The following is a 23319-nucleotide window of genomic DNA, read 5'->3' on the forward strand; positions in this document are numbered from 1 at the left end:
TGTATAGTATCGTATCATGTTATATTGCATCGTGTTGTATCATTTTGTGTCGTATTGTATCGTATCATATCGTATCGTCCCGTGTTGTAAAGTATTGTATGATGACGTATCTCGGTGTGTGGTATTGTATCTTGTCTTGTAGTGTCGTATTTTATCGTATCATATTACATTGTGCTGTGCGCTATCATGACGTCACATCACATTGTGTATTATGAGAACTGGAAATCAGCCTTGGCTAGATTATTATATGTTTCCATGTATACATTTATCAGTATGCATTGTCACTTTATAAATACATAAATATAGCTGTTTATCATATTTGTTAAATAATATACATAGTATGCATTGAATTGTATACACACTGTTGCATCCTTTTTCATATTAGGTATATATCATCGCTTATCAATCTCATCTCTATTGTATCACATCTTATCATAATCATCAAGCATAAATGTGAGGATGATCTTTGCAACATCAAACCATTATTAAATTAATAAGCTTTGGTTCTTTTCTCTGTAGATATCATTGACTTTCACGTGTCTTCTCACATTGACGTAGTCATGGTAACAGACGCTTGAAGTGCCCTCTAACTGGAAGGAGGTGAAGGTGTAGTTGACGGTGTTTCCACTGGTTGCATGGATGGTCCAGCTGCACATGGAGTTGTCTGGGTAGTTGTTCGGGAAGTTCAATGACTCAATCACGCCACGGTGTCGGCCTGAGATGATTATGTCATGACATTCTGAAAACAGACACAAACAAACCTGAGAAAACCATAAGGTTCCAGGACAAAGCTGAAGAAAAACGTCTCGAATCGGATTCATTCTGAGGGAGAAGTTCAAAAGAAGCTCAAAAGAACTGGGCGACTCCTGGACTCTTATCCAGGCAGAGAAACCAAGTAGATCAGGGGTGTCCAAAGTCAGTCGTCGAGGGCCGCTGTCCTGCAAACTTTCTATTTCTGCTTCAACACACCAAACTGTAATGGATCTAACAGCCTATCAAGGTCAACACTTGAGTCAGCTGTGTTGGACCAGAGATGTATGGAAACCTGCAGGACCGGAGCTGCGCTGTAGTAGATTATTATGGTAGCTAACACGCCGAGGGAGGGAGGTGTGGTTAAAGGGTGGAAACGTAGAACGGGGAAGTATTAACACTGCAGACAGACCGGCCGTGTGGCGTTCCGGGCATTTTCCTGGTGGGTCGGCGTGTGTTTTGGGCAACAGCTTATTTATTGCTCCTATTAAATCTACTAAATCCCTTTTCATTTCTCAGTGACGTCACATTGTTGTGGTCTCTGTGCTTCAATAACTGATTAACTCAAACAGAACAGACGTTTCCTTCTGGCATGATGATTGCAGCCCAATGCAGGGTTTAGTGCTTGGAAGGCGTTGCAGAAACATGTTGGCAGTGAAAGTGCCGGGTTTAATGATGCTTTTCAACAAACATACTTAAAAGCAGCTTTTTAAAAAAAGAGGAGAAACATGTCTTTTAGTTTTGATGCTTTTAGTTTACTGTGAAAGTAGGAGAAGGTGTGAGAATGTTTTCCTACTGGAAGTGTATGATGCGATGAAGCCGCCGGCGTTGACGCTGCCGTCTGTCCGCAGCTTGACGTACAGCTGATTGCTGGAGGAGTTGATGGTGCTGGGTAGCTGACTGCCACACAACTTGGCCAGCTCCGGAGCATTGCTGTTGTTCCCATCGTATACCTGAAAGCACACACACACACACACACACACACACACACACACACACACACACACACACACACACACATCAGGTCAGGACAATGACTGAAGCTCCAACGCAAACTGGACCGAAGTTGTCTTAACTTCCATTGACCCACTGATTACGTCTCCTTCTCGTTAATCAGTGAGTGAATTTGTCAAAGCTGCAGCTCAGACAGGAGGAGATGCTGAAGAAGGAGGAGAAGAAGGTCTCTTCTCCACCTGTCTCTCCTCCTCCTCCTCCTCCTCTACGAGGAGAGGAAAGAGGAGGAGAGGCAGAGGAACAACACAATGCTTTTGATTTACGATCTACTCTCTCAGACCAGCGGCTCGTCGCTGTAGAGCTATAAATATTAAGAACATTGTGCCTCTTATGCCTTCATGACTCAGTGAAAGATACCGATACATGATCAATATTCAACTCTCCATGACAACCAGTGGCTTTGTTTGTCTTTTTCTCTGACAACTGTGTCCATCTTCATCCTGACCATGCCCAACATCCTCTCCTATCCCTGCATGTGCTGTACTTACTGCCACGTAGTCATACGTGCAGGAGGTGCTGGACTCCAGGTGGAAGTCTGAGAAAGAGAGCTGGACTTGGCTGCCGTAACTGGTCATAATGGTCCAGTAGCACTCAGCATTAGGATGATACGGCAGGGGGTAGTTAGGGGAGGAAAACGCTCCAACTGCTGTCGTTAATGTTCCTCCACAGCCTTGATGACAAGAATGAAAGTATTTATGAAGAATACTTTGATGTATTTGTGCTTAGCTATGCTGATGAGGCACAACACACACCAGTACCACACATACACACACACACACACACACACACACACACACACACACACACACCATCCAGAAAGTGATCAACAACACTCACCAGTCTGTGTTCCATCCCAGTGGGCAACGAATCCAGGATACGAGACGGAAGAATCGGAGCGGAATCTGACCCATAAACGGTTGCTATGGGACACCAAAATCGGAGGCCCCTGATTGGAGCAGAACTTCCCAATCAAGGGCGACGTCTCGTAGCCGCCATCTCTACACAAGTCAGTGAAAGTTGGAAAAGATAGTTATCTCCCATGGATCCCTCTCAGCTTCGTCCCTGATCATGTCGGCGACAGGCTAGCTGCCGCCGGCTCGGCTCTTGCAGCTAGCTTCTCGTATCATGTTCGTTAGCAACGTTAGCTCTTGTAACACGGAAACGTCCTTCATTTTTACATCACATTAACTGTTTATTTCATCCGTCTTTGACATGAAGAGGAAACTTTTTGTTTGGGGAACTTTTAACAGTGGGAGGTTCAATTCCCATCCTGACACGATAAAATAAATAAAGTAACAACTTGTAAGGTTTTAATTCTGCGCCTGTGAAACTGACCATGACATTGTAAATATGGCGGGAATCTGGAAGGAAAATCTCCATCAGCTGGGAGTTTGGAGGTTTGTAAAGCAGGATTTTAATAAACTATGCAGGTCTATAGCAGAAAAACAACATCTGTCTGACATGAACAGGAGTGCTGAAAAGGTTTGGAAAGAATGAAGTTTGCTCACACGAACTTTGATGAGAAACAGTTAAAAGCAAAAGAAGTCACTCGGCTAGCTTCCTGCCAGCCAGCATGGCGGCGTACAGACAGCCGATGCAACGCCACTGGGAACGGTCTATACGCAGCTGTTTGATGTAAAGCTACTGGTTGTGTCGGCACCTCGTCCACATGAGAGCTCTCACATCATCTCTTTCTTCCAAAGACAGACAAGCGTTTCCTTTACCTGATCTCCACAAAGTCAAAGTTGCAGGAAGGAGGTGAGCCCTCGAGATTAAAGCTGCTGAAGTTCAGCATGATCTGCATGTTGAGCTGCACGGTGATCTTAAAGACGCAGTCTCTGCTGTTGGGGTAGTTGGCAGGGTGGTTGGGGGAGGTGAAGGAGCCCGTAGGGGAAGTAAAGGACGCCCCACAGTCTGATGAGGAGAAAAGGTTTAAAAGTCAAAGTTAAAAACTAAAGTCTCATTCTGTCCAAAACACACTTTTTTTTCCAAAAAGCATCTAATTTTATTTGGATTTGACTTTTTTATTTCACTAAACTAAACGGATATGATCCATACAGTCATCCTGAACTGGACTGGCTGGACCAGGATGAAATGGGTTGAATGGGACGTCGTTCTCTCAGGGAATCTTCTTGTAAAAGTTAATGTATATTGTTACGTTATCACCAGCAGCCTGTTGCTACCTGTGGAGGCATCGAAGGAGACGTAGCTGGCAGAGAAGCCTTCGGTGGAGAGACTGGAGTCGGCCACAAACAGCAGAGTCAGCTGGTTGTCTGAGCTGGTGATGGATGGAGGCACGGACCGGCCACAGTACCTGCACATCCAAAACAGACTTCTTTACAGCTGGGTCACAAAGCTTTTATCTCCTCGTTGCTGTCTCTGTTTCTGTCCACTTCACCATCCCAGAGACAGTCCAGTCCAGTCGGGACTCCAGAGACGGGCTGGACAGCAGAGCTGGTCAGCTCCAAGCTGCATCACCTTACTGAACATTAACTGGCTAAATACCAGCAAAGACCAAGGTTTGGAACTGATAAGTCATTCATGTGTGTGTGGGTGTGTGTGTGTTGTACCGGCCAATCAGTTGTCCAGTCTGCACCGTCCCATTGTCATAGACTTCCAGGTAATCATAGTTACAGTTAGCGTGATACTCCAGGTTGAATGAGGAGAAGGAGAGGCGTATCAGGTTGCCAGGGGCAACGTTGATGTACCAGGTGCAGTTTGCACCATGGGGGTAGTTGGTGGGGTGGCCGGGGCTGGTAATGGTGCCTGAAGGACTGGTCAGGGTGTCTCCACAGCCTGGCACAGGAAACAAATGCTTAAAAAATACAGTCTCTGAGGAGTAATGGAGGTTAAAATCAGCCGTTCTGTGAATATTTGATTGATCCAGATAGAGACCAGTTTAATCAGCATTAAAGTGAAAGGACACAGCAGACCTTCTGAGAACACACCGAGAAGGAGAAGGCAAAGGGGAAAAGAATGGAGCCCTGAGAAATCCAGCCAGCAAAGGAGCAGAAGAAGACTCTGCTGCTCCAATATTCCCATTAATATCCAATATCCAATGCAACTGGACACTAAGGAGGCCTTCCCAGGAAGACAGTCCGGGGGACTCGGTCCGAATCAGCAAATTTCCGAGAGATTTCACTCCTTCATCTGGTTTGGTTTGTGTTCAGACTGCGTTTAACTGAAGCGACCAAACAGTCTTGACGACGTCACATTGTTCAAACAGCTGCTACTACGGGGCAATACTGCCAGGTAAAGATTACACATGGAATACCATACCAGGGGGTCGAAGGGTTTATCTCTCTCCTTCTGATTTTTGTAGACATGACAAGTGTTTTGATTGGTGGCCTTTCTGTGTGAAGTTCATCCCGTGATTGGGTTCTCTCCGGGTTCTCCAGCTTCCTCCCACCCACAGGACATGCCTGTTCGGTTTATTTATAGTTTATTGGTCCCTTTTCGCCCTGCGATGGACTGGCGAGCTGTCCAGGGTGTACCCTGCCTTTCGCCCAAAGACAGCTGGGATAGGCTCCAGCTTCCCCACCACCCTTCATGGGACTCAGCGGTTAGGATAATGACTGAATGAATGAATGGTCCCTCATCACATGTAAAAAACTTTGGAAAAAACCGTCTGTAGAATAGAATAATTAAATCTGTCTATATTTTGCTGAATAACGTACAAATGGTTAAACCCCAGAGGTCGACTGACCGAAGCTAAAATCTTCCTCATGTCCTGTTCAACAAATCCAGAATTGTTCAAACATCCTCATCTGTGAAGATAAGTCTCCTACTGCAGACTGCTCTTTAGAAAGTTTGTATTCCACACAGTTTCTCTTCTCTGCCATCATCATGAAGTATATACTCATTCCACCAGAAAAACATCTTCTCTTACTCCAACAAAGTGAAGCTCAAATGTTGGACCCGTCTCAAACAGGGCCGAAGAGAACGACATCACATAAAAACTACAATCAGACGTATTTTCTACGGCTTTTTCTGCCTCCAGCAGACGTGTGATTGTCTCACCCTCCAAGGCAGAGTCGTAGATGGCTTCAAAGCCATGGTTGCTGATAGAGGAGTCCGTCCGGAATTGGATGTACATGGATCTCTGCGTGGACTGCAGGGTCGAAGGGATTTCACTACCACAAAACTTCCCCAGCAAAGGAGAGCTGGACGTGGACCCGTCCCGGACCTCGACGAGAAAACACACACCACTTCACATGACACAACAGATAAGTAGATAAAACAAGCCTTTCTAGGCCAGAACATTATGGAAAGCTCAGGTCATTACATCTACTGTTGGCAGAATAACTCCTGGTTTAGATAAACCATCCGACAAACTGATGTTCATTTACCTCCACAAAGTCAAAGCTGCAGGAGCCTCCCTCAATGTCAAAAGACATGAAGTTCAGGGTGACCACGTAGCCGGGCTGCTGGTTGATGACCCACTCACAGACCTTGTTGTGAGGATAGGAATTAGGATGGTAGGGAGACTGTATTGTCCCAGAACCGGTGAAAGTACCGCCACAAGCTAGGAAGGAGGAGGACGTGGCGGTTTATGATGAATCTGGATCAAATCTGATTATTCACAATGAACTTTTTACCAAAAATAAATATCCTGGCTGAGAAGTTTCATCTGGAAAACATTTCATTTAGCTCTACTCAGGTTTTACTTTTCATCCAGCAGCTTCATGACTGCACATCCCAGTAAACTCAGTTATCTCAGCACTTTTCATTCATATCAGCGTCTCTGACTGACAGCGTTTTAGATGTGCATGGATGCACAAGCAGATGATGCTGAATATTCAGATTGTTTTTATTTACTGTTGACAATAAACAGAGGCATCTAAGCTGCATAGAGGCTTTAGGTATTAAACCAGTACACAGTTCAGTAACAGGCAAACCTGACGTTGTGTGTGAACTCACCAACAGTGTAAACGGCCCTGAAACCAGCTCGACTCACTGAACTGTCAGACTTGAAGCGAATCCACATGAAGTTGGAGGAAGACTGAATGGGAGCTGGCAGAGTACTCCCACAGTACCTCCCAATCAGAGGATCGTCCTCCATGTTCCCATCACGGACCTGAGAGGAACGGAGGCAGAACAAACTTATTCATCCAACATGAAGGTTCGGCTTTGGACCCTGATGGACATCCAGCTGTTGAACAGATCTGATGCTTTTATGTCTGATGGGAAGTCCTAGCATGATGAAGAACACCTGAACCAGACTCCTACCAAAAATCTAGACCTTGATACAGGAAAACAGTCGGTTGCCATAGAATCAACGCTACAAAATAGCCAAAAGTGGTCCATCAATGAGCAAAAACAATACAGAATCATGGCTCTGCAGGGTTAGGCTTCTAGGTACCAAGAACCGCTCCAGGAACCAGTCCAGAAACTGGTCCCAAGCAGTAGATAGTTCCTGGTACAAGGGACCAGTCCAGAAACTGGTCCGAAGCAGTAGATAGTTCCATTTAATGGCAACTGGACTCTTTCCTGGATCATGTAGAAGGATCTATGACATCACATGGATCCACTTTCTAAGGTTTGAAGACCTGAACTTGGATCTGGGGAAATACTTGAACCCCATCTCGGATTTCCTTGATCATCATCGGTTGTTCTGGTCCAGTCGGCCGATTCTGGAGGTGGACCTGAGCGAGGCTGGAAAAGTCACGTGATTTAATGAAGCAGTTAGCAGGAACCTAACCCTTTAAAACCAGGGGTCCCCCAAAGCAGACCACCAAACTGGACCAAAATGTCCATTTCAGAGACGTCTGCTGAACTAAGATTTCTGCTTCGGAGCTGCAGCTGCATCATCCAGAGGTATTCAGTCAGGAAACCTCAAGCTTCTTCTTTGTGCTCTGTGCCGTCGTCATTTCTTCTTCACCAGCAACACGAATGCTGAAATGCACACACCTCAACAGGTCTTCCTGTACTGGGACGCCAGAAGTCTTCTCACCAATTACCACATCATTTCATCTGCTTTGATTTATTCCAAGATGATCATTTTAAACCTGTAATTTGGACTAAATTTGCAATAAACGAATCTTTTGGGTTGTTCCCCTTCCAGAAACGGTCTTCTGCATAAATCATCTTATCAAGCTCATCCAATCAAAAGGACATTTTATAACAAAGCAGTTTAATCCAGACCCACCAGGATGCATCCCCATGTCCTACCTCCACGTAGTCAAAGGAGCAGCCGCTGTGACTCTCCAGATCCATGTGGGTGAAGTTGAGGGAGACCTTCTCGCCTGCTGGTAACCTGATCACATAGATGCACTGGCGGTTGTGGGCGTAGTTATTTGGCCAGTTGGGGGAAATTATGATGCCCTCGCTGTCTGTGAACGTACCACCACAACCAGGGTCACCTGAAAAAAACATGTAACGTTAGAAGTCATCGGTCATCTGCATTTGTTTCATGTAATACTTTCCATGTGTTTATCATCACCCTGCTGGTGCACAGATACTATTTTTTAATGAGCAGGAGGGATTAGTCCCTGGGAAAGACCACCTGGGGTCCGGCTCCTCGGCATCGTCAGCCACTTACTCGGTGATGTTGTGTATGTGATGTGGAAGCCTCGGTCAGAAACACTGAAGTCAGAGTGGAAGTGGATCCACGCATTCGGCCCAGTGGTCTGCAGAGGTGGTGGCGATGCAGTACTGCAGTACTTTCCCAGAACCGGGTCTTCAGGTAGAAGACCGTCTCTGATCTGCAGACACACAAGACCGTTAAAAACCACCTGAAGGCCCAAGCCACCAAGCCAGGATCAGATCCTGCAGACAGAAACTAGTCCCCACCTCCAGGAAGTCATAGTTGCAGTTTGGATGAGTTTCCAGACTGAGGGTCCCAAATGCAAAGGTAATGAGAAGGCCAGGTGCCACCGTCACCATCCAATAGCAGTCCCGGTTAGGGGGGTAGTTACCGGGATAACCTGGTGAGTTAATGCTGCCGTAGGGGGCAGTCAGCTCACCTCCACACACTGACATACACAAGACAATTAAAGGGAAATGGACCTTAATCAAACTGAGGAAGATTTCAGGTTTTTAACTAATCTGGGTTAGTATGTAACACGCCCCCCCCACCTGGATCCTGAGACTGCCAGACCACCGTGAAGCCTCCGCCATTGATGGAATGGTCCGAGCGAAACCAGAAGTATAGCGAGTTGTGTGAGCTGTGGAGTTCTGGGGGGTTATTTTCTCCACAGTATTTTCCAATCATGAAAGCCGAGGCGCTGTCCCCGTCGTGGACCTGAAGGAAGTCGAAGTTGCAGTTGGCGCTGTTTTCCAGATGAAAGAAAGGAAAGGTGATGCTCAGGACCTGCAGGGGTCAACAAAGCAGATGCTGCGTTACAAATATAATCACATCAGTAGTGATGCATGTTAACAGGGTCCATCTGGAGAAGAGATAGACCCCTCCTGGACCAGAACCAGGGGGACTGACCTTTTCTGGATCAGTGCGAATCACCCACGCACAGCTGACCTGGTGGTCGTACTCATCATGACCCGGGGTGTTGGGGTAGCTGAAAGAACCGGCGGGGCCAGTCAGGGTGCCTCCACACTCTGCAACACACATTCAGACATTTAACTCTTCACTAGCTCTCTGGAGAAGACACACACATCTGCCTCCTCCCCTACAGGTGTGTGACATGTTAAACAACAGACAAAACCAGTAAAGTGTCTGAATCTTCACCCTTAGATGTCAGATTAGTTTAATACCATCTTCTGAGTCGCATTTCATCATTTTATGATGAAAACTTTCCTGCAATTTGCTGATTCTGCAATCTGATGTTTGTCTTCTGGTGGACGCTGTTGGTACTACGATCATTCTAACATTCACGAAGGTACATAAAGGCATACAAAACCATTGTTTCAAGTCTTTGTGGGTTTTTAACTGTTAGTTAAAGAGACAAATAAAGAGTTTGGATTCAGTATTTAAAATTTCCTGGGTAAGAGGGTTAAGGAAGTAAACCTTTAGTTGTAAAAAGCTGCTTTCCAGAAGGATCTTCTGGGTCTCCGTGTCCTAAACAGCGCTCATGTAAGACTGCATGACGATACAGCAAACCAATGAAATGATGAACAACAGTAAAATAAATAATTTATTAATAAAAGCAACTCAATACATGAGTGGAATTTGTAATAGCAATGAGATCTGGTTTAAATGGGACTGATCGGGACATTTTTGTCCCAAATCACTTTAGAAGGTAAAAGATTTTTCATTTGATGCTAAACTAAAAATAAAAATGAACTATCCATCCATCCATCCATCTTCTGCCGCTTATCCGGAGTCGGGTCACGGGGGCAGCAGCCTAAGCAGGGAAGCCCAGACTTCCCTCTCCCCAGCCACATTTGCCAACTCTGCGGGGGGGGTCCCGAGGCATTCCCAGGCCAGCCGAGAGATATAATCCCTCCAGCGTGTCCTGGGTCTTCCCCGGGGTCTCCTCCCAGAGGGACGTGCCTGGAACACCTCACCAGGGAGGCGTCCAGGAGGCATCCTGACCAGATGCCCGAGCCACCTCAACTGGTTCCTCTCGATGCGGAGGAGCAGCTGCTCTACTCTGTTCTCCTCCCGGATGACCGAGCTCCTCACCCTATCTCTAAGGGAGAGCCCGGCCACCCTGCGGAGGAAACCCATTTCAGCCGCCTGTATACGAGATCTCATTCTTTCGGTCACGACCCACAGCTCATGACCATAGGTGAGGGTAGGAACGTAGATCGACTGGTAAATCGAGAGCTTCGCCTTCTGGCTCAGCTCCTTCTTCACCACGACAGACCGGCGCAGAGTCCGCATTACTGCAGACGCCGCACCGATCCGTCTGTTGATCTCACGCTCCATCCTTCCCTCACTCGTGAACAAGACCCCGAGATATTTAAACTCCTCCACTTGAGGCAGGACCTCACTCCCGACCCGGACAGGGCAATCCACCCTATTCCGGCTTAGGACCATGGTCTCAGATTTGGAGGTGCTGATTCTCATCCCAGCCGCTTCACACTCGGCCGCGAATCGCTCAAGCGAGAGCTGGAGATCACGACCAGATGAAGCCAACAGGACCACGTCATCCGCAAAAAGCAGGGACCTAATCCTGAGGCCAGCAAGTCGGATCCCCTCAACACCTCGGCTGCGCCTAGAAATTCTGTCCATATAAGCCATGAACAGAATCGGTGATAAAGGGCAGCCTTGGCGTGAGTCCAACCCTCACCGGAAACGAATCCGACTTACTACCGGCAATGCGGACCAAGCTCTGACACCTGTCGTACAGGGACCGGACAGCCCTTACAAGGGGGTCCGGTACCCCATACTCCCGGAGTACCCCCCACAGGAGCCCCCGGGGGACACGGTCGAATGCCTTCTCCAGGTCCACAAAACACATGTAGACTGGTTGGGCAAACTCCCATGCCCCCTCCAGGACCCCAAAGAGGGTATAGAGCTGGTCCACTGTTCCGCGACCAGGACGAAAACCACACTGCTCCTCCTCAATCCGGGATTCAACTATCCGGCGGACCCTCCTCTCCAGGACCCCTGAATAGACCTTACCAGGGAGGCTGAGGAGTGTGATTCCCCTGTAATTGGAACACACCCTCCGGTCCCCCTTCTTAAAAAAGGGGACCACCACCCCAGTCTGCCAATCCAGCGGTACTGCCCCTGATGTCCACGCAATGCTGCAGAGGCGTGTCAGCCAGGACAGCCCCACAGCATCCAGAGCCTTAAGGAACTCCGGGCGGATCTCATCCACCCCCGGGGCCTTGCCGCCAAGGAGCTTTTTGACCACCTCAGCGACTTCAGCCGGAGAGGTAGGAGAGTCCACCCCTGAGTCCGCCAGCTCTGCTTCCTCATCGGAAGACGTGTTGGTAGGATTGAGGAGGTCTTCGAAGTATTCCTTCCACCGACCCACAACGTCCTGAGTTGAGGTCAGCAGCTCCCCATCTCCACTGTACACAGTATTGATGGAGCACTGCTTCCCCCCCCTGAGCCGCCGGATGGTGGACCAGAATCTCCTCGAAGCCGTCCGGAAGTCTTTCTCCATGGCCTCGCCGAATTCCTCCCATGCCCGAGTTTTTGCCTTGGCAACAGCCGAAGCCGCATGCCGCTTAGCCTGCCGGTACCCATCAGCTGCCTCCAGAGTCCCACAGGCCAAGAAGGCCCGATAGGATTCCTTCTTCAGCTTGACGGCATCCCTCACTGCTGGTGTCCACCAACGAGTCCTGGGATTACCGCCACGACAGGCACCAACGACCTTACAGCCACAGCTCCGGCCGGCCGCCTCAGCAATAGAGGCACGGAACACAGCCCATTCGGACTCAATGTCCCCCCCCTCACTCGGGACATGGTTGAAGCTCTGCTGAAGGTGGGAGTTGAAGCTCGCTCTGACGGGGGACTCAGCCAGGCGTTCCCAGCAGACCCTCACAACACATTTGGGTCTGCCAGATCTGACCGGCCTCCTCCTCCACCACCTGAGCCAACTCACCACCAGGTGGTGATCAATTGACAGCTCCGCCCCCCTCTTCACCCGAGTGTCCAAGGCATGTGGCCGTAGGTCCGACGATACGACTACAAAATCGATCATCGAACTGCAGCCCAGGGAATCCTGATGCCAGGTGTACATATGGACACTCTTATGTTGGAACATGGTGTTCGTTATGGACAATCCATGACGAGCACAGAAGTCCAATAACAAAACATCATTTGGGTTCAGAGGAGGGGGACCATGCCTCCCAATCACTCCCCTCCAGGTCTCACTGTCATTGCCCACGTGAGCATTGAAGTCCCCCAGCAGAACAATGGAGTCCCCAGAAGGAGCCCCCTCCAGCACTCCCTCCAAGGACTCCAGAAAGGGTGGGTACTCTGAACTGCTGTTCGGTGCATAAGCACAGACAACAGTCAGGACCCGTCCCCCCACCCGGAGGCGGAGGGAAACTACCCTTTCATCCACCGGGGTAAACCCCAACGTGCAGGCACCAAGCTGGGGGCTGATGAGAATGCCCACACCTGCTCGGCGCCTCCCACCATGAGCAACTCCAGAGTGGAAGAAAGTCCAGCCCCTTTCGAGGGTACTGGTTCCAGAGCCCAAGCCATGCGTCGAGGTGAGTCCAACTATATCTAGTTGGAACCGCTCAACCTCGCGCACAAGCTCAGGCTCCTTCCCCACCAGAGAGGTGACATTCCACGTCCCTAGAGCCAGCTTCTGCAGCCGGGGATCGGACCGCCAGGGTCCCCGCCCCACCCCCCTGAACTAAATTCAGTATTTTTCTAAATGTTTGACTCATCCAACACTGGTTAAACAGCAACTCCCCCAGCCATTCAACATGTCCTGAATGGGAAACATCTCACTTTATTTAGTTTTTTTATTGGAATATTTCCATCCAGTACTCAAACTGATTTTTAAGGGCTTAAAAATCCTGATAATCAGTTAATATTCAATTGTTTTCATGGGGAAGTTAAAAGTTGATCAAAAGATTTAACCCAATACAGCAGAAAAAATTGAATCATGTTTTATGCTTAAATATTAAATCTGGTACTAAAGAGAAACTAAAAGTCTGGCTGATGTTTCCAAGACTGAAGTAATAATAATAATAGTAGTAGTAGTACTAGTCGTATAATAACTTCTTATTGCTCTGTGCTAAGTCAGATGTATTATAAGTTATTAGTAAGCATTTGTAATTTATTATTTGAAGATCCTTTTATTATTTTCAGTCCTGAATTCTACAAATTGAGCATGTCTGAAAACATAAAATACAACTAATACTCTCCATATTTCCTCACGCCTTCCATCCTCTCTGCTGTATGAAGTCCTTGAAGCTTGCCCCCGCCCTCCCCACATCTTGCTCCAGGTTACCTTGCTGCTGGGTCTGGCAGAAGGGGCCGGTCCACTGGGACGTGCAGTTGCACGTGAAGCCGTTAATGCCGTCAATGCAGGTTCCTCCATTTTGACAAGGGTTGCTGGAGCATTCATTGATATTCTGGTCACAGTTGGGTCCCTGCCAGCCTGAGTTACAGGTGCAGATGTAGCCAGGAGGCGAGGAGGTACTCTGGTGGGAAAACAATCACATGACACATCCAGGAACGTGTTGTCACAGACCATCACACCTGGCTGATAACAGCTGCATCCCTGACATCATGGACGTGTCAGATGGGTCCTGATGACAGCTGGAAGCTGTTTGTGATGTCACACAGCAGATTATTAAACCTCAGATCATTCACATCTGGTTAAGTAGGTTTCTACTTCAGACTTTATTCGTTAACCTGGTGTTATTCTACATCATCAAAACTTTGGTAAATGAATAGAAAAGAGTCCTGAGTCTTTCTTGAAGAGACAAACTTCATGGCAATAAGACAGTATATAAGATACAAACTGAAAGTGTGAAAGGGTAGATTTCCCCTTGAGATAAGCATGAAACAGGGTTTATCAGCAGCTACTCTTATAGACGTATCATGTTTTCCATTATTTTTCATTGGTAGAAAGTACCTGGGAACATGTCTAGCATCTAAAAATGAAGGGAGGGAATGTTTGTCTTTGCTGAGGCTTAAATGTCTAAAAACATCCAGCTGAGAGCTGCAATGCTATGAGTAACACGCTCCTACCACACACTGTCCGTTGACACAGGGGTTGTTGGTCTGACAGATGTTGCTGGACTGGGTGCAGCCAGTTGGACCGTACCCATTACCAACGTACCCTGGTGGGCAGGTACACACTGGCAAACTGGAACCTGGTGGAGAATTAATATGTTAACTTTTTACACCTACTTCTTGGACTGAACTCAGAAAATGTAAAGTTTCTTTTTCCAGAGACTGATCCAATTTTTCTTTCTGGAATCTGATGCGTTTGCGTTTACCTGGAGTAGAGGAGCAGGTGGCTAACGGGTAACAGCCTCCATTGTTGGAGGAGCAGATATCACTCTGTGTGCACGTTTTTCCATCTCCTTCATAACCTGCACAGATACAAGAAATGTGTGTTACATGAGGCTGGTTACGGTTTAAAGTCTGTTGTTCTGTCCCCAAAAACACTCAATGTATACTTCCACAGCGTCTAGGTAGGGCCAGAGTCTTGATACGGTAGGGCCAGAGTCTGGATACGGTAGGGTCAGAGTCTGGATATGGTAGGCACAGAGTCTGGATACGGTAGGGCCAGAGTCTGGATACGGTAGGGCCAGAGTCTGGATACGGTAGGCACAGAGTCTGGATACGGTAGGGCCAGAGTCTAGATACAGTAGGGCCAGAGTCTGGATATGGTAGGGCCAGAGTCTGGATACGGTAGGACCAGAGTCTGGATACAGTAGGGCCAGAGTCTAGATACAGTAGGGCCAGAGTCTGGATACGGTAGGGCCAGAGTCTGGATACGGTAGGGCCAGAGTCTTGATACGGTAGGGCCAGAGTCTGGATACGGTAGGGCCAGAGTCTGGATATGGTAGGCACAGAGTCTGGATACGGTATGGCCAGAGTCTGGATACGGTAGGGCCAGAGTCTGGATACGGTAGGGCCAGAGTCTGGATATGGTAGGCACAGAGTCTGGATACGGTAGGGCCAGAGTCTGGATACGGTAGGGCCAGAGTCTGAATACGGTAGGGCCAGAGTCTAGATACGGTAGGGCCAGAGTCTGAATACGGTAGGGCCAGAGTCTGGATACGGTAGGCACAGAGTCTGGATACGGTAGGGCCAGAGTCTAGATACAGTAGGGCCAGAGTCTGGATACGGTAGGGTCAGAGTCTGGATACGGTAGGCACAGAGTCTGGATACGGTAGGGTCAGAGTCTGGATACGGTAGGGCCAGAGTCTGGATACGGTAGGCACAGAGTCTGGAAACGGTAGGGCCAGAGTCTGGATACGGTAGGGCCAGAGTCTGAATACGGTAGGGCCAGAGTCTGGATACGGTAGGGCCAGAGTCTGGATACGGTAGGGCCAGAGTCTGAATACGGTAGGGCCAGAGTCTAGATACCGTAGGGCGAGAGTCTGGATACGGTAGGGCCAGAGTCTGAATACGGTAGGGCCAGTGTCTGAATACGGTAGGGCCAGAGTCTAGATACGGTAGGGCCAGAGTCTGAATACGGTAGAGCCAGAGTCTGAATACGGTAGGGCCAGAGTCTGGATACAGTAGGGCCAGAGTCTGCGTACCGTAGGGCCAGAGTCTGAATACGTTAGGGCCAGAGTGTGGATACGGTAGGACCAGAGTCTGGATACGGTAGGACCAGAGTCTGGATACAGTAGGGCCAGAGTCTGCGTACCGTAGGGCCAGAGTCTGAATACGATAGGGCCAGAGTCTGGATACGGTAGGGCCAGAGTCTGAATACGGTAGGGCCAGAGTCTGCGTACCGTAGGGCCAGAGTTTGCGTACCGTAGGGCCAGAGTCTGAATACGTTAGGGCCAGAGTGTGGATACGGTAGGGCCAGAGTCTGGATACGGTAGGACCAGAGTCTGGATACGGTAGGACCAGAGTCTGGATACAGTAGGGCCAGAGTCTGCGTACCGTAGGGCCAGAGTCTGGATACGGTAGGGCCAGAGTCTGCATACCGTAGGGCCAGAGTCTGAATACGATAGGGCCAGAGTCTGGATACGGTAGGGCCAGAGTCTGAATACGGTAGGGCCAGAGTCTGCGTACCGTAGGGCCAGAGTCTGCGTACCGTAGGGCCAGAGTCTGAATACAATAGGGCCAGAGTCTGGATACGGTAGGCACAGAGTCTGGATACGGTAGGACCAGAGTCTGGATACAGTAGGGCCAGAGTCTGCATACCGTAGGGCCAGAGTCTGCGTACCGTAGGGCCAGAGTCTGCATACCGTAGGGCCAGAGTCTGAATACGGTAGGGCCAGAGTCTGGATACGGTAGGGCCAGAGTCTGAATACGGTAGGGCCAGAGTCTGCGTACCGTAGGGCCAGAGTCTGAATACAATAGGGCCAGAGTCTGGATACGGTAGGGCCAGAGTCTGGATACGGTAGGGCCAGAGTCTGAATACAGTAGGGCCAGAGTCTGGATACGGTAGGCACAGAGTCTGGATACGGTAGGGCCAGAGTCTGCGTACCGTAGGGCCAGAGTCTGCATACCGTAGGGCCAGAGTCTGAATACAATAGGGCCAGAGTCTGAATACGGTAGGGCCAGAGTCTGCGTACCGTAGGGCCAGAGTCTGAATACAATAGGGCCAGAGTCTGGATACGGTAGGGCCAGAGTCTGGATACGGTAGGGCCAGAGTCTGAATACAGTAGGGCCAGAGTCTGGATACGGTAGGCACAGAGTCTGGATACGGTAGGGCCAGAGTCTGCGTACCGTAGGGCCAGAGTCTGCGTACCGTAGGGCCAGAGTCTGAATACGTTAGGGCCAGAGTCTGGATACGGTAGGCACAGAGTCTGGATACGGTAGGGCCAGAGTCTGGATACGGTAGGACCAGAGTCTGGATACAGTAGGGCCAGAGTCTGAATACGGTAGGGCCAGAGTCTGCGTACCGTAGGGCCAGAGTCTGCATACCGTAGGGCCAGAGTCTGAATACGGTAGGGCCAGAGTCTGAATACGGTAGGGCCAGAGTCTGCGTACCGTAGGGCCAGAGTCTGAATACAATAGGGCCAGAGTCTGCGTACCGTAGGGCCAGAGTCTGAATACAATAGGGCCAGAGTCTGGATACGGTAGGGCCAGAGTCTGGATACGGTAGGGCCAGAGTCTGAATACAGTAGGGCCAGAGTCTGGATACGGTAGGCACAGAGTCTGGATACGGTAGGGCCAGAGTCTGCGTACCGTAGGGCCAGAGTCTGCGTACCGTAGGGCCAGAGTCTGAATACAATAGGGCCAGAGTCTGGATACGGTAGGGCCAGAGTCTGGATACGGTAGGACCAGAGTCTGGATACGGTAGGGCCAGAGTCTGGATACGGTAGGGCCAGAGTCTGAATACGGTAGGGCCAGAGTCTGGATACGGTAGGGCCAGAGTCTGAATACAATAGGGCCAGAGTCTGGATACGGTAGGGCCAGAGTCTGAATACAGTAGGGCCAGAGTCTGGATACGGTAGGCACAGAGTCTGGATACGGTAGGGCCAGAGTCTGGATACGGTAGGGCCAGAGTCTGAATACGGTAGGGCCAGAGTCTGCGTACCGTAGGGCCAGAGTCTGGATTTGGTAGGACCAGAGTCTGGATACCGTAGGACCAGAGTCTGCATACCGTAGGGCCTGGATATGGTAGGACTGGCATAACTGATGCTTGTGAAATGTGAACCCACCCTTGAGAATGAGGTTGCAACGTTGTGTTGTAGTTTTTTTCTGATCTGAAGGTTGCGGTAAGACTGGTTTCAGCTGGTGTTAACTGGTAAACTCCAGTTTACTTCAGTTCCACCAGGTATTTCCTTTTTTTAAAATAAAATGGCGACCGACATGATGCCGTGTCTTCAGAAACTTGTTGAAGAAAACAAATCAATATATATGAGTGCTGTTTTTAAAATGGTGTTCATCACACAGATTTAGTGAGAAGATCTTAAAAATCTAGAAACACAAACTGACCAATCACAAAGATTTCTTCTGCGATGCCCTGATGTGTTGCAGGTGTGCATGTCTGAAAGAGGTGCATGTCAGCCTCCAATGACCCACTCAGGTCCTAAGGTGGTGACCTTATGCAGACGCTGCTGGAATATAAAACTACTTTAAACCTAGAAGCATACCTGGCGGACAGGATCCACAGTGGAAGGAACCCATGGTATTTAGGCATTGAACCAGTGGAGCAGTGGAACAGCCGCCGTTATTCGTCAAGCATTCGTCCACGTCCTGACAGCTGTAGCCGTTGCCTTGCCAACCTGAGACATATTCAGAACACTTCAGAACACACAGGATCACTCCAAGCCCTCTGACTCTCTTAGCAGAAGACTATTCTGGTTTTCTGTGAATCTGAAACAATCTGGTGAATGAACAGAGAAGCCACGGCGTTACCAGCAGGACAGGCTCCACAGTAGAAGGAACCCTGGGTGTTGTGGCAGGAAACAGGAGGGTTGGTCGAGCAAGGCTTGGTGGGGAGGTTACACTCGTCAACATCAGCCACGCATGCCGGGTTCCCAGCTGGAGACTCCCAGCCACTTTCACAGATGCACTGGTACTTGGGCTGGATGTTGGAGTAAACACATATCAGGACGAAATCCTGTAAAAGTCTGTAAGTGTTGGAGCGTTGTCCAGGTAAGTTACCTGTCCAGGTGTCACCCGATCTGCATCGATGCATAAGCCGTGGACACACAGGTCCTGTCCAGGATTCCTACAGTCATCATAACGAACCGTGCAGAGGGTCCCGGACCACTCTGGAGAACAGGTACAGCTGCAGGTGGAGACATCGGTACGGATGTTACTACAAGTCATTCTCATCACACTGCAGGACATGTGTCGCGAGGTAGTCCGTACAGCTGTGGGTTCAGCCAGTGAGATGCTGACTGAAAAATACTGTTCAAGGTGGAGAAGATTCACCTGATGTGGCAGAAAGTCAAGCATCTTCTGTGAAGATGGATCATAACTAGAGATGTGTGAAATCAGCGCAGGAAGAAAGCAAACGTAGGAGTGAAGCCTGGGAAAGACTCACCTGAAGGATCCGGGGTTGTTGACGCAGGTTGCTCCATTCTGACAACTCTGAGAGGTCCCTGCGTAAATCTGACACTCGTTTACATCTGTGGCGCAGTTTGGACCCTAATGAAGACCAGAAGTACGTTTAAACCAACATGAATGAGATGAAAACATATTTACTTCTTGTATGGTTTAACTATGAGCAGATCCAGCCGTGTGGCCTGTTACTGGCTCGCTGGTGGCTGAAACCCTCCTCAACTGGTTCTGCTGGGTTCTGTTTCATCAAAGTCCATCATCCTGGAGACTGGCCCTGCTAAGCAGGAGACCATCCTGTGGGGGGTCCTGACACCAGACCTCATGTTTAGTAGCAGACCGCTGGTCGTGGTCAAGATGGCAAGAACGGCTTCATGCCTGAGGTTTAACTGTGATGGCGTAGCAAGCCGGGACGGTGACAGCGACGTTCGGAACTGTCTGGTTCACACACCTTCCTCAGAGGCAGGGGGGCGTTTACCAGGATGGGGCCAGAAGGCAAGAACGGGATGTGTTGCCACTTCTGAACTTCATAGAATAAAACCAGATGGTTCAGACCTCACTGCAGCTTTTATTCTACTGAAATTCTTTTACTTGACTTTGCAGATGAGTGGAAGGAAACTCCTGTCTGATCCATCAGCTGATCAGCCTGATCCATCAGCTGATCAGTCTGATCCATCAGCTGATCAGTCTGATCCATCAGCTGATCAGTCTGATCAGCCTGATCCATCAGCTGATCAGTCTGATCAGTCTGATCCATCAGCTGATCAGCCTGATCCATCAGCTGATCAGTCTGATCCATCAGCTGATCAGTCTGATCCATCAGCTGATCAGTCTGATCAGTCTGATCCATCAGCTGATCAGCCTGATCCATCAGCTGATCAGCCTGATCCATCAGCTGATCAGTCTGATCAGTCTGATCCATCAGCTGATCAGCCTGATCCATCAGCTGATCAGCCTGATCCATCAGCTGATCAGTCTGATTGATCAGCTGAGCTTAGAGGATGTTACATCCCCTCCTGCGGCGTCTGCAGCTCGGTAAGAAAGTAAAGTAACAAGTGGTGATGTTTCTTTTAAAATTCAGTAACTACTAAAGTAATCTGATTACAGTTTACAGAGGTAATGTGTAAGTAATTACTTCTTTAGAGTAACAAACCCAACGCTGCAGAAAACACAGAAGTGAAACAAACAGAACTTTCTTCTTCTGCCTCTTTCTGTCCTGACGTTCAGAGACTTTTAACACCACAAGAAAATAAAAACTTTGATCATAAAGTAACAGATTTCCCACAGAGAAGGACAGAAATAAAGAACCGGATCAGATTGGATTTTATATGAATGAAAATATAAATAAGTAAAAATGAAGTACTGGAAACAAAGTTTTAATCCTAATTAAATTAATTGTTATTTTAAATTTCTTTCAGACTGTTTCAAGCTGTTTTAATGGTCTTTGATGCTTTTTTTTTTTTATCACTTCTACTGTTTTTATTCTAGTTTTTCTCCACTTCCACTGTGCAGCACTTTGCTTGTTTCATTTAAATTGTTCTAGAAATAAAATGGTTTAGTAGAAACTGGGTCAGATAGTCTCCTGCTCACAATGAGACCGTTCCCCAGAAGCCTTTCCCAGTATGATCCACTGGAACACGCCCAGTCTCTGCGTGTTTCATTGAGCAGATGTCTTGAGGAGCCACGACCAGTTCTAACTGGTGACTTCGTATGATATTCCAATCAGGTAGTTCCCAGTCCTACCAGGAGCATCACTGGTCAGACACCTGCCCAGTTCTGCAGGATGCTGATTGGTCCAAACCTCAAAACACCTGAGATGAAGCTGGGACAGATGGTTTCCGTAGCGTCATGAGCTGGTGAGGATCAGACGGCCTCATAAGGTTTGTAGAGTTCTAGACGAACCAGACTGGGTGCTTTCTGAGCATGTGAGCTGGTCTGAACCGGCCTGGTTCTACAGGGACAACGTGGACTCACACTCCAGTTGTTGGGACAGAGGCAGTGGTAGGAGTTCAGCAGGTTCAGACACGTTCCTCCGTTCTGGCATGGATTACTGCTGCAGGAAACCTTCTGGACCATCTGGAGGAGGAAAGAAAGGAAGCGTGATTTATTGGTTCCAGTCCTGGTTCTGGACCAGAACAGCAAGTCTGAAACAGCAAGCATGTCCACCGTCTCACCTGTTCCAGAGAATTCACCTGAGTCTCCAACGCTGACACCTGCGATGGAAAAAAGGTTTTATTCACATTTAGGATTCATTTCTGATGGAAATGTAAAGTTTAATTAATAACTGTTTTTATATTAACATAATATCAAGGTTATATTAATTAATATTAAAATAACTGACATAACACAGTGATGAAACAACAAAGTGTGTTCAGTGAGAGGCTTCTTCAGGTCCGATGTAAGACTGAAAGATACAGAAGATCATTCCTGCCAGCAGCCATCAGCCTCCGGAACAAGACCTCCTCTAGTTATTATTATTATTATTATTATATACTGCAATATTGCCCTTTGGAGATTAATGAAGTATTTTTTATTTAATTTCATTTCATTTCATTCATTTCATACATTAGAATAAAAATAAAACAAAATAAATCAAGAGATGATAAAAGATATGTGAGGAAAAATTATATGAATTAAATAAACTTACATTTTGCAACATGTTTTAGTCTTAATAATATTTCATTTAAACCCTTATTAATTCATTCTGAACTTTAAAGTAAAATATTGACCATTTCATGCGCAAATTATTTTTTTAAAAAAACAGATTTTGTTCAAATGAAAACCAAAGCTCAGGTCTGTGTTGCATTAATTCTACTATTTTACATCTTAAGATGTGTGAAATGATGCATTTCTATTTATTAATAACATTTCTATCTACATAAAACAGTATTACATAAAATGTAAATGTATGATATAAAATTATATTTAAAATAATAATAATGTTCCTAAATCATTATGATAAATATTCTATAAGATATAATTTTTTTCTTGTTTACTGAGGCAACAATGATGTTTATCTATTAAATATTTTATTTATTTATTTGTTGGAAGTCTCCCTACATAATGTGTAAACCTGGCCTCCTCATTCAGCAGGAAACCGCTTTAACGTGTTTACATGTGACGTTTCTGACGGAGCGACGAGCACCAAAGGAAACATCCTGAACATTTAAATAAAACGGAGGATTAACGTCATGATGACGACTTCCATCTTATTACCACCATTACATCGCTCCTCCTTCCGCTAAAACCCCCCAGTTAGGAGGATCTGATCCAGATCCTGATCCAGATCCCAATCCTGATCCGGATGCTGATTCAGATCCTGATCCTGATCCTGATCCTGATCCAGATCCAGATCCTGATCCTGATCCAGATCCAGATCCAGATCCAGATCCTGATCCAGATCCAGATCCAGATCCTGATCCTGATCCAGATCCCGATCCTGATCCGGATGCTGATCCGGATGCTGATTCAGATCCTGATCCTGATCCTGATCCAGATCCAGATCCAGATCCTGATCCTGATCCTGATCCTGATCCAGATCCCGATCCTGATCCGGATGCTGATCCGGATGCTGATTCAGATCCTGATCCTGATCCTGATCCAGATCCTGATAGAGATCCTGATCCTGATCCTGATCCTGATCCTGATCCTGATCCAAAAAATAATCCTAATCCCAGTTGGGACACAGATCTAGATCCAGATCTACATTCAATTCAATTCAATTCAACTTTATTTATATAGCGTCAAATCACGGCAATGCCATCTCAAGACGCTTTACAGACAGAGGGGAAAACATAATGAAGGCCAATTCATAACAGCCTATATAAGGAAACCAACAGATTGAGTTGAGTCCAACTCAATCTCCCATCCTGAGCAAGCACACTGGCGACAGTGGGAAGGAAAAAACTCCCTTTTAACAGGAAGGAAACCTGCGGCAGAACCCGGCTCAGGACAGGCAGCCATCTGCCTCTGCTGTGTGGGGGGAAGAGGACAGAAAGACAACAGACAACAGGAACTGCGACTCCCGG

At 47.8% G+C, this 23319-nt stretch overlaps 1 protein-coding gene across 1 annotated transcript in view; it reads right to left on the reverse strand.

Moving 5' to 3' along the window:
* Positions 1 to 23319, reverse strand: part of cubn (cubilin (intrinsic factor-cobalamin receptor)) — a gene marked incomplete at both ends in the record, with an annotated part of 64604 nt that overhangs the window by 39368 nt on the left and 1917 nt on the right. Inside the window, 24 exons of the mRNA XM_079260186.1 lie at positions 549 to 739; positions 1547 to 1703; positions 2253 to 2434; positions 2602 to 2762; positions 3489 to 3678; positions 3948 to 4078; positions 4335 to 4560; positions 5785 to 5950; positions 6114 to 6289; positions 6685 to 6841; positions 7936 to 8126; positions 8306 to 8468; positions 8557 to 8738; positions 8842 to 9076; positions 9200 to 9318; positions 13590 to 13782; positions 14336 to 14460; positions 14587 to 14682; positions 18379 to 18510; positions 18644 to 18812; positions 18893 to 19019; positions 19278 to 19381; positions 21266 to 21367; positions 21466 to 21504. Coding sequence (XP_079116312.1) covers positions 549 to 739; positions 1547 to 1703; positions 2253 to 2434; positions 2602 to 2762; positions 3489 to 3678; positions 3948 to 4078; positions 4335 to 4560; positions 5785 to 5950; positions 6114 to 6289; positions 6685 to 6841; positions 7936 to 8126; positions 8306 to 8468; positions 8557 to 8738; positions 8842 to 9076; positions 9200 to 9318; positions 13590 to 13782; positions 14336 to 14460; positions 14587 to 14682; positions 18379 to 18510; positions 18644 to 18812; positions 18893 to 19019; positions 19278 to 19381; positions 21266 to 21367; positions 21466 to 21504 — 3714 coding nt within the window. The remainder of the gene's footprint in view (positions 1 to 548; positions 740 to 1546; positions 1704 to 2252; positions 2435 to 2601; positions 2763 to 3488; positions 3679 to 3947; positions 4079 to 4334; positions 4561 to 5784; positions 5951 to 6113; positions 6290 to 6684; positions 6842 to 7935; positions 8127 to 8305; positions 8469 to 8556; positions 8739 to 8841; positions 9077 to 9199; positions 9319 to 13589; positions 13783 to 14335; positions 14461 to 14586; positions 14683 to 18378; positions 18511 to 18643; positions 18813 to 18892; positions 19020 to 19277; positions 19382 to 21265; positions 21368 to 21465; positions 21505 to 23319) is intronic.

Source organism: Telmatherina bonti, assembly GCF_933228915.1.
Source record: "Telmatherina bonti genome assembly, chromosome: 20".
In the NCBI taxonomy this organism is placed as follows: Eukaryota; Metazoa; Chordata; class Actinopteri; order Atheriniformes; family Telmatherinidae; genus Telmatherina; species Telmatherina bonti.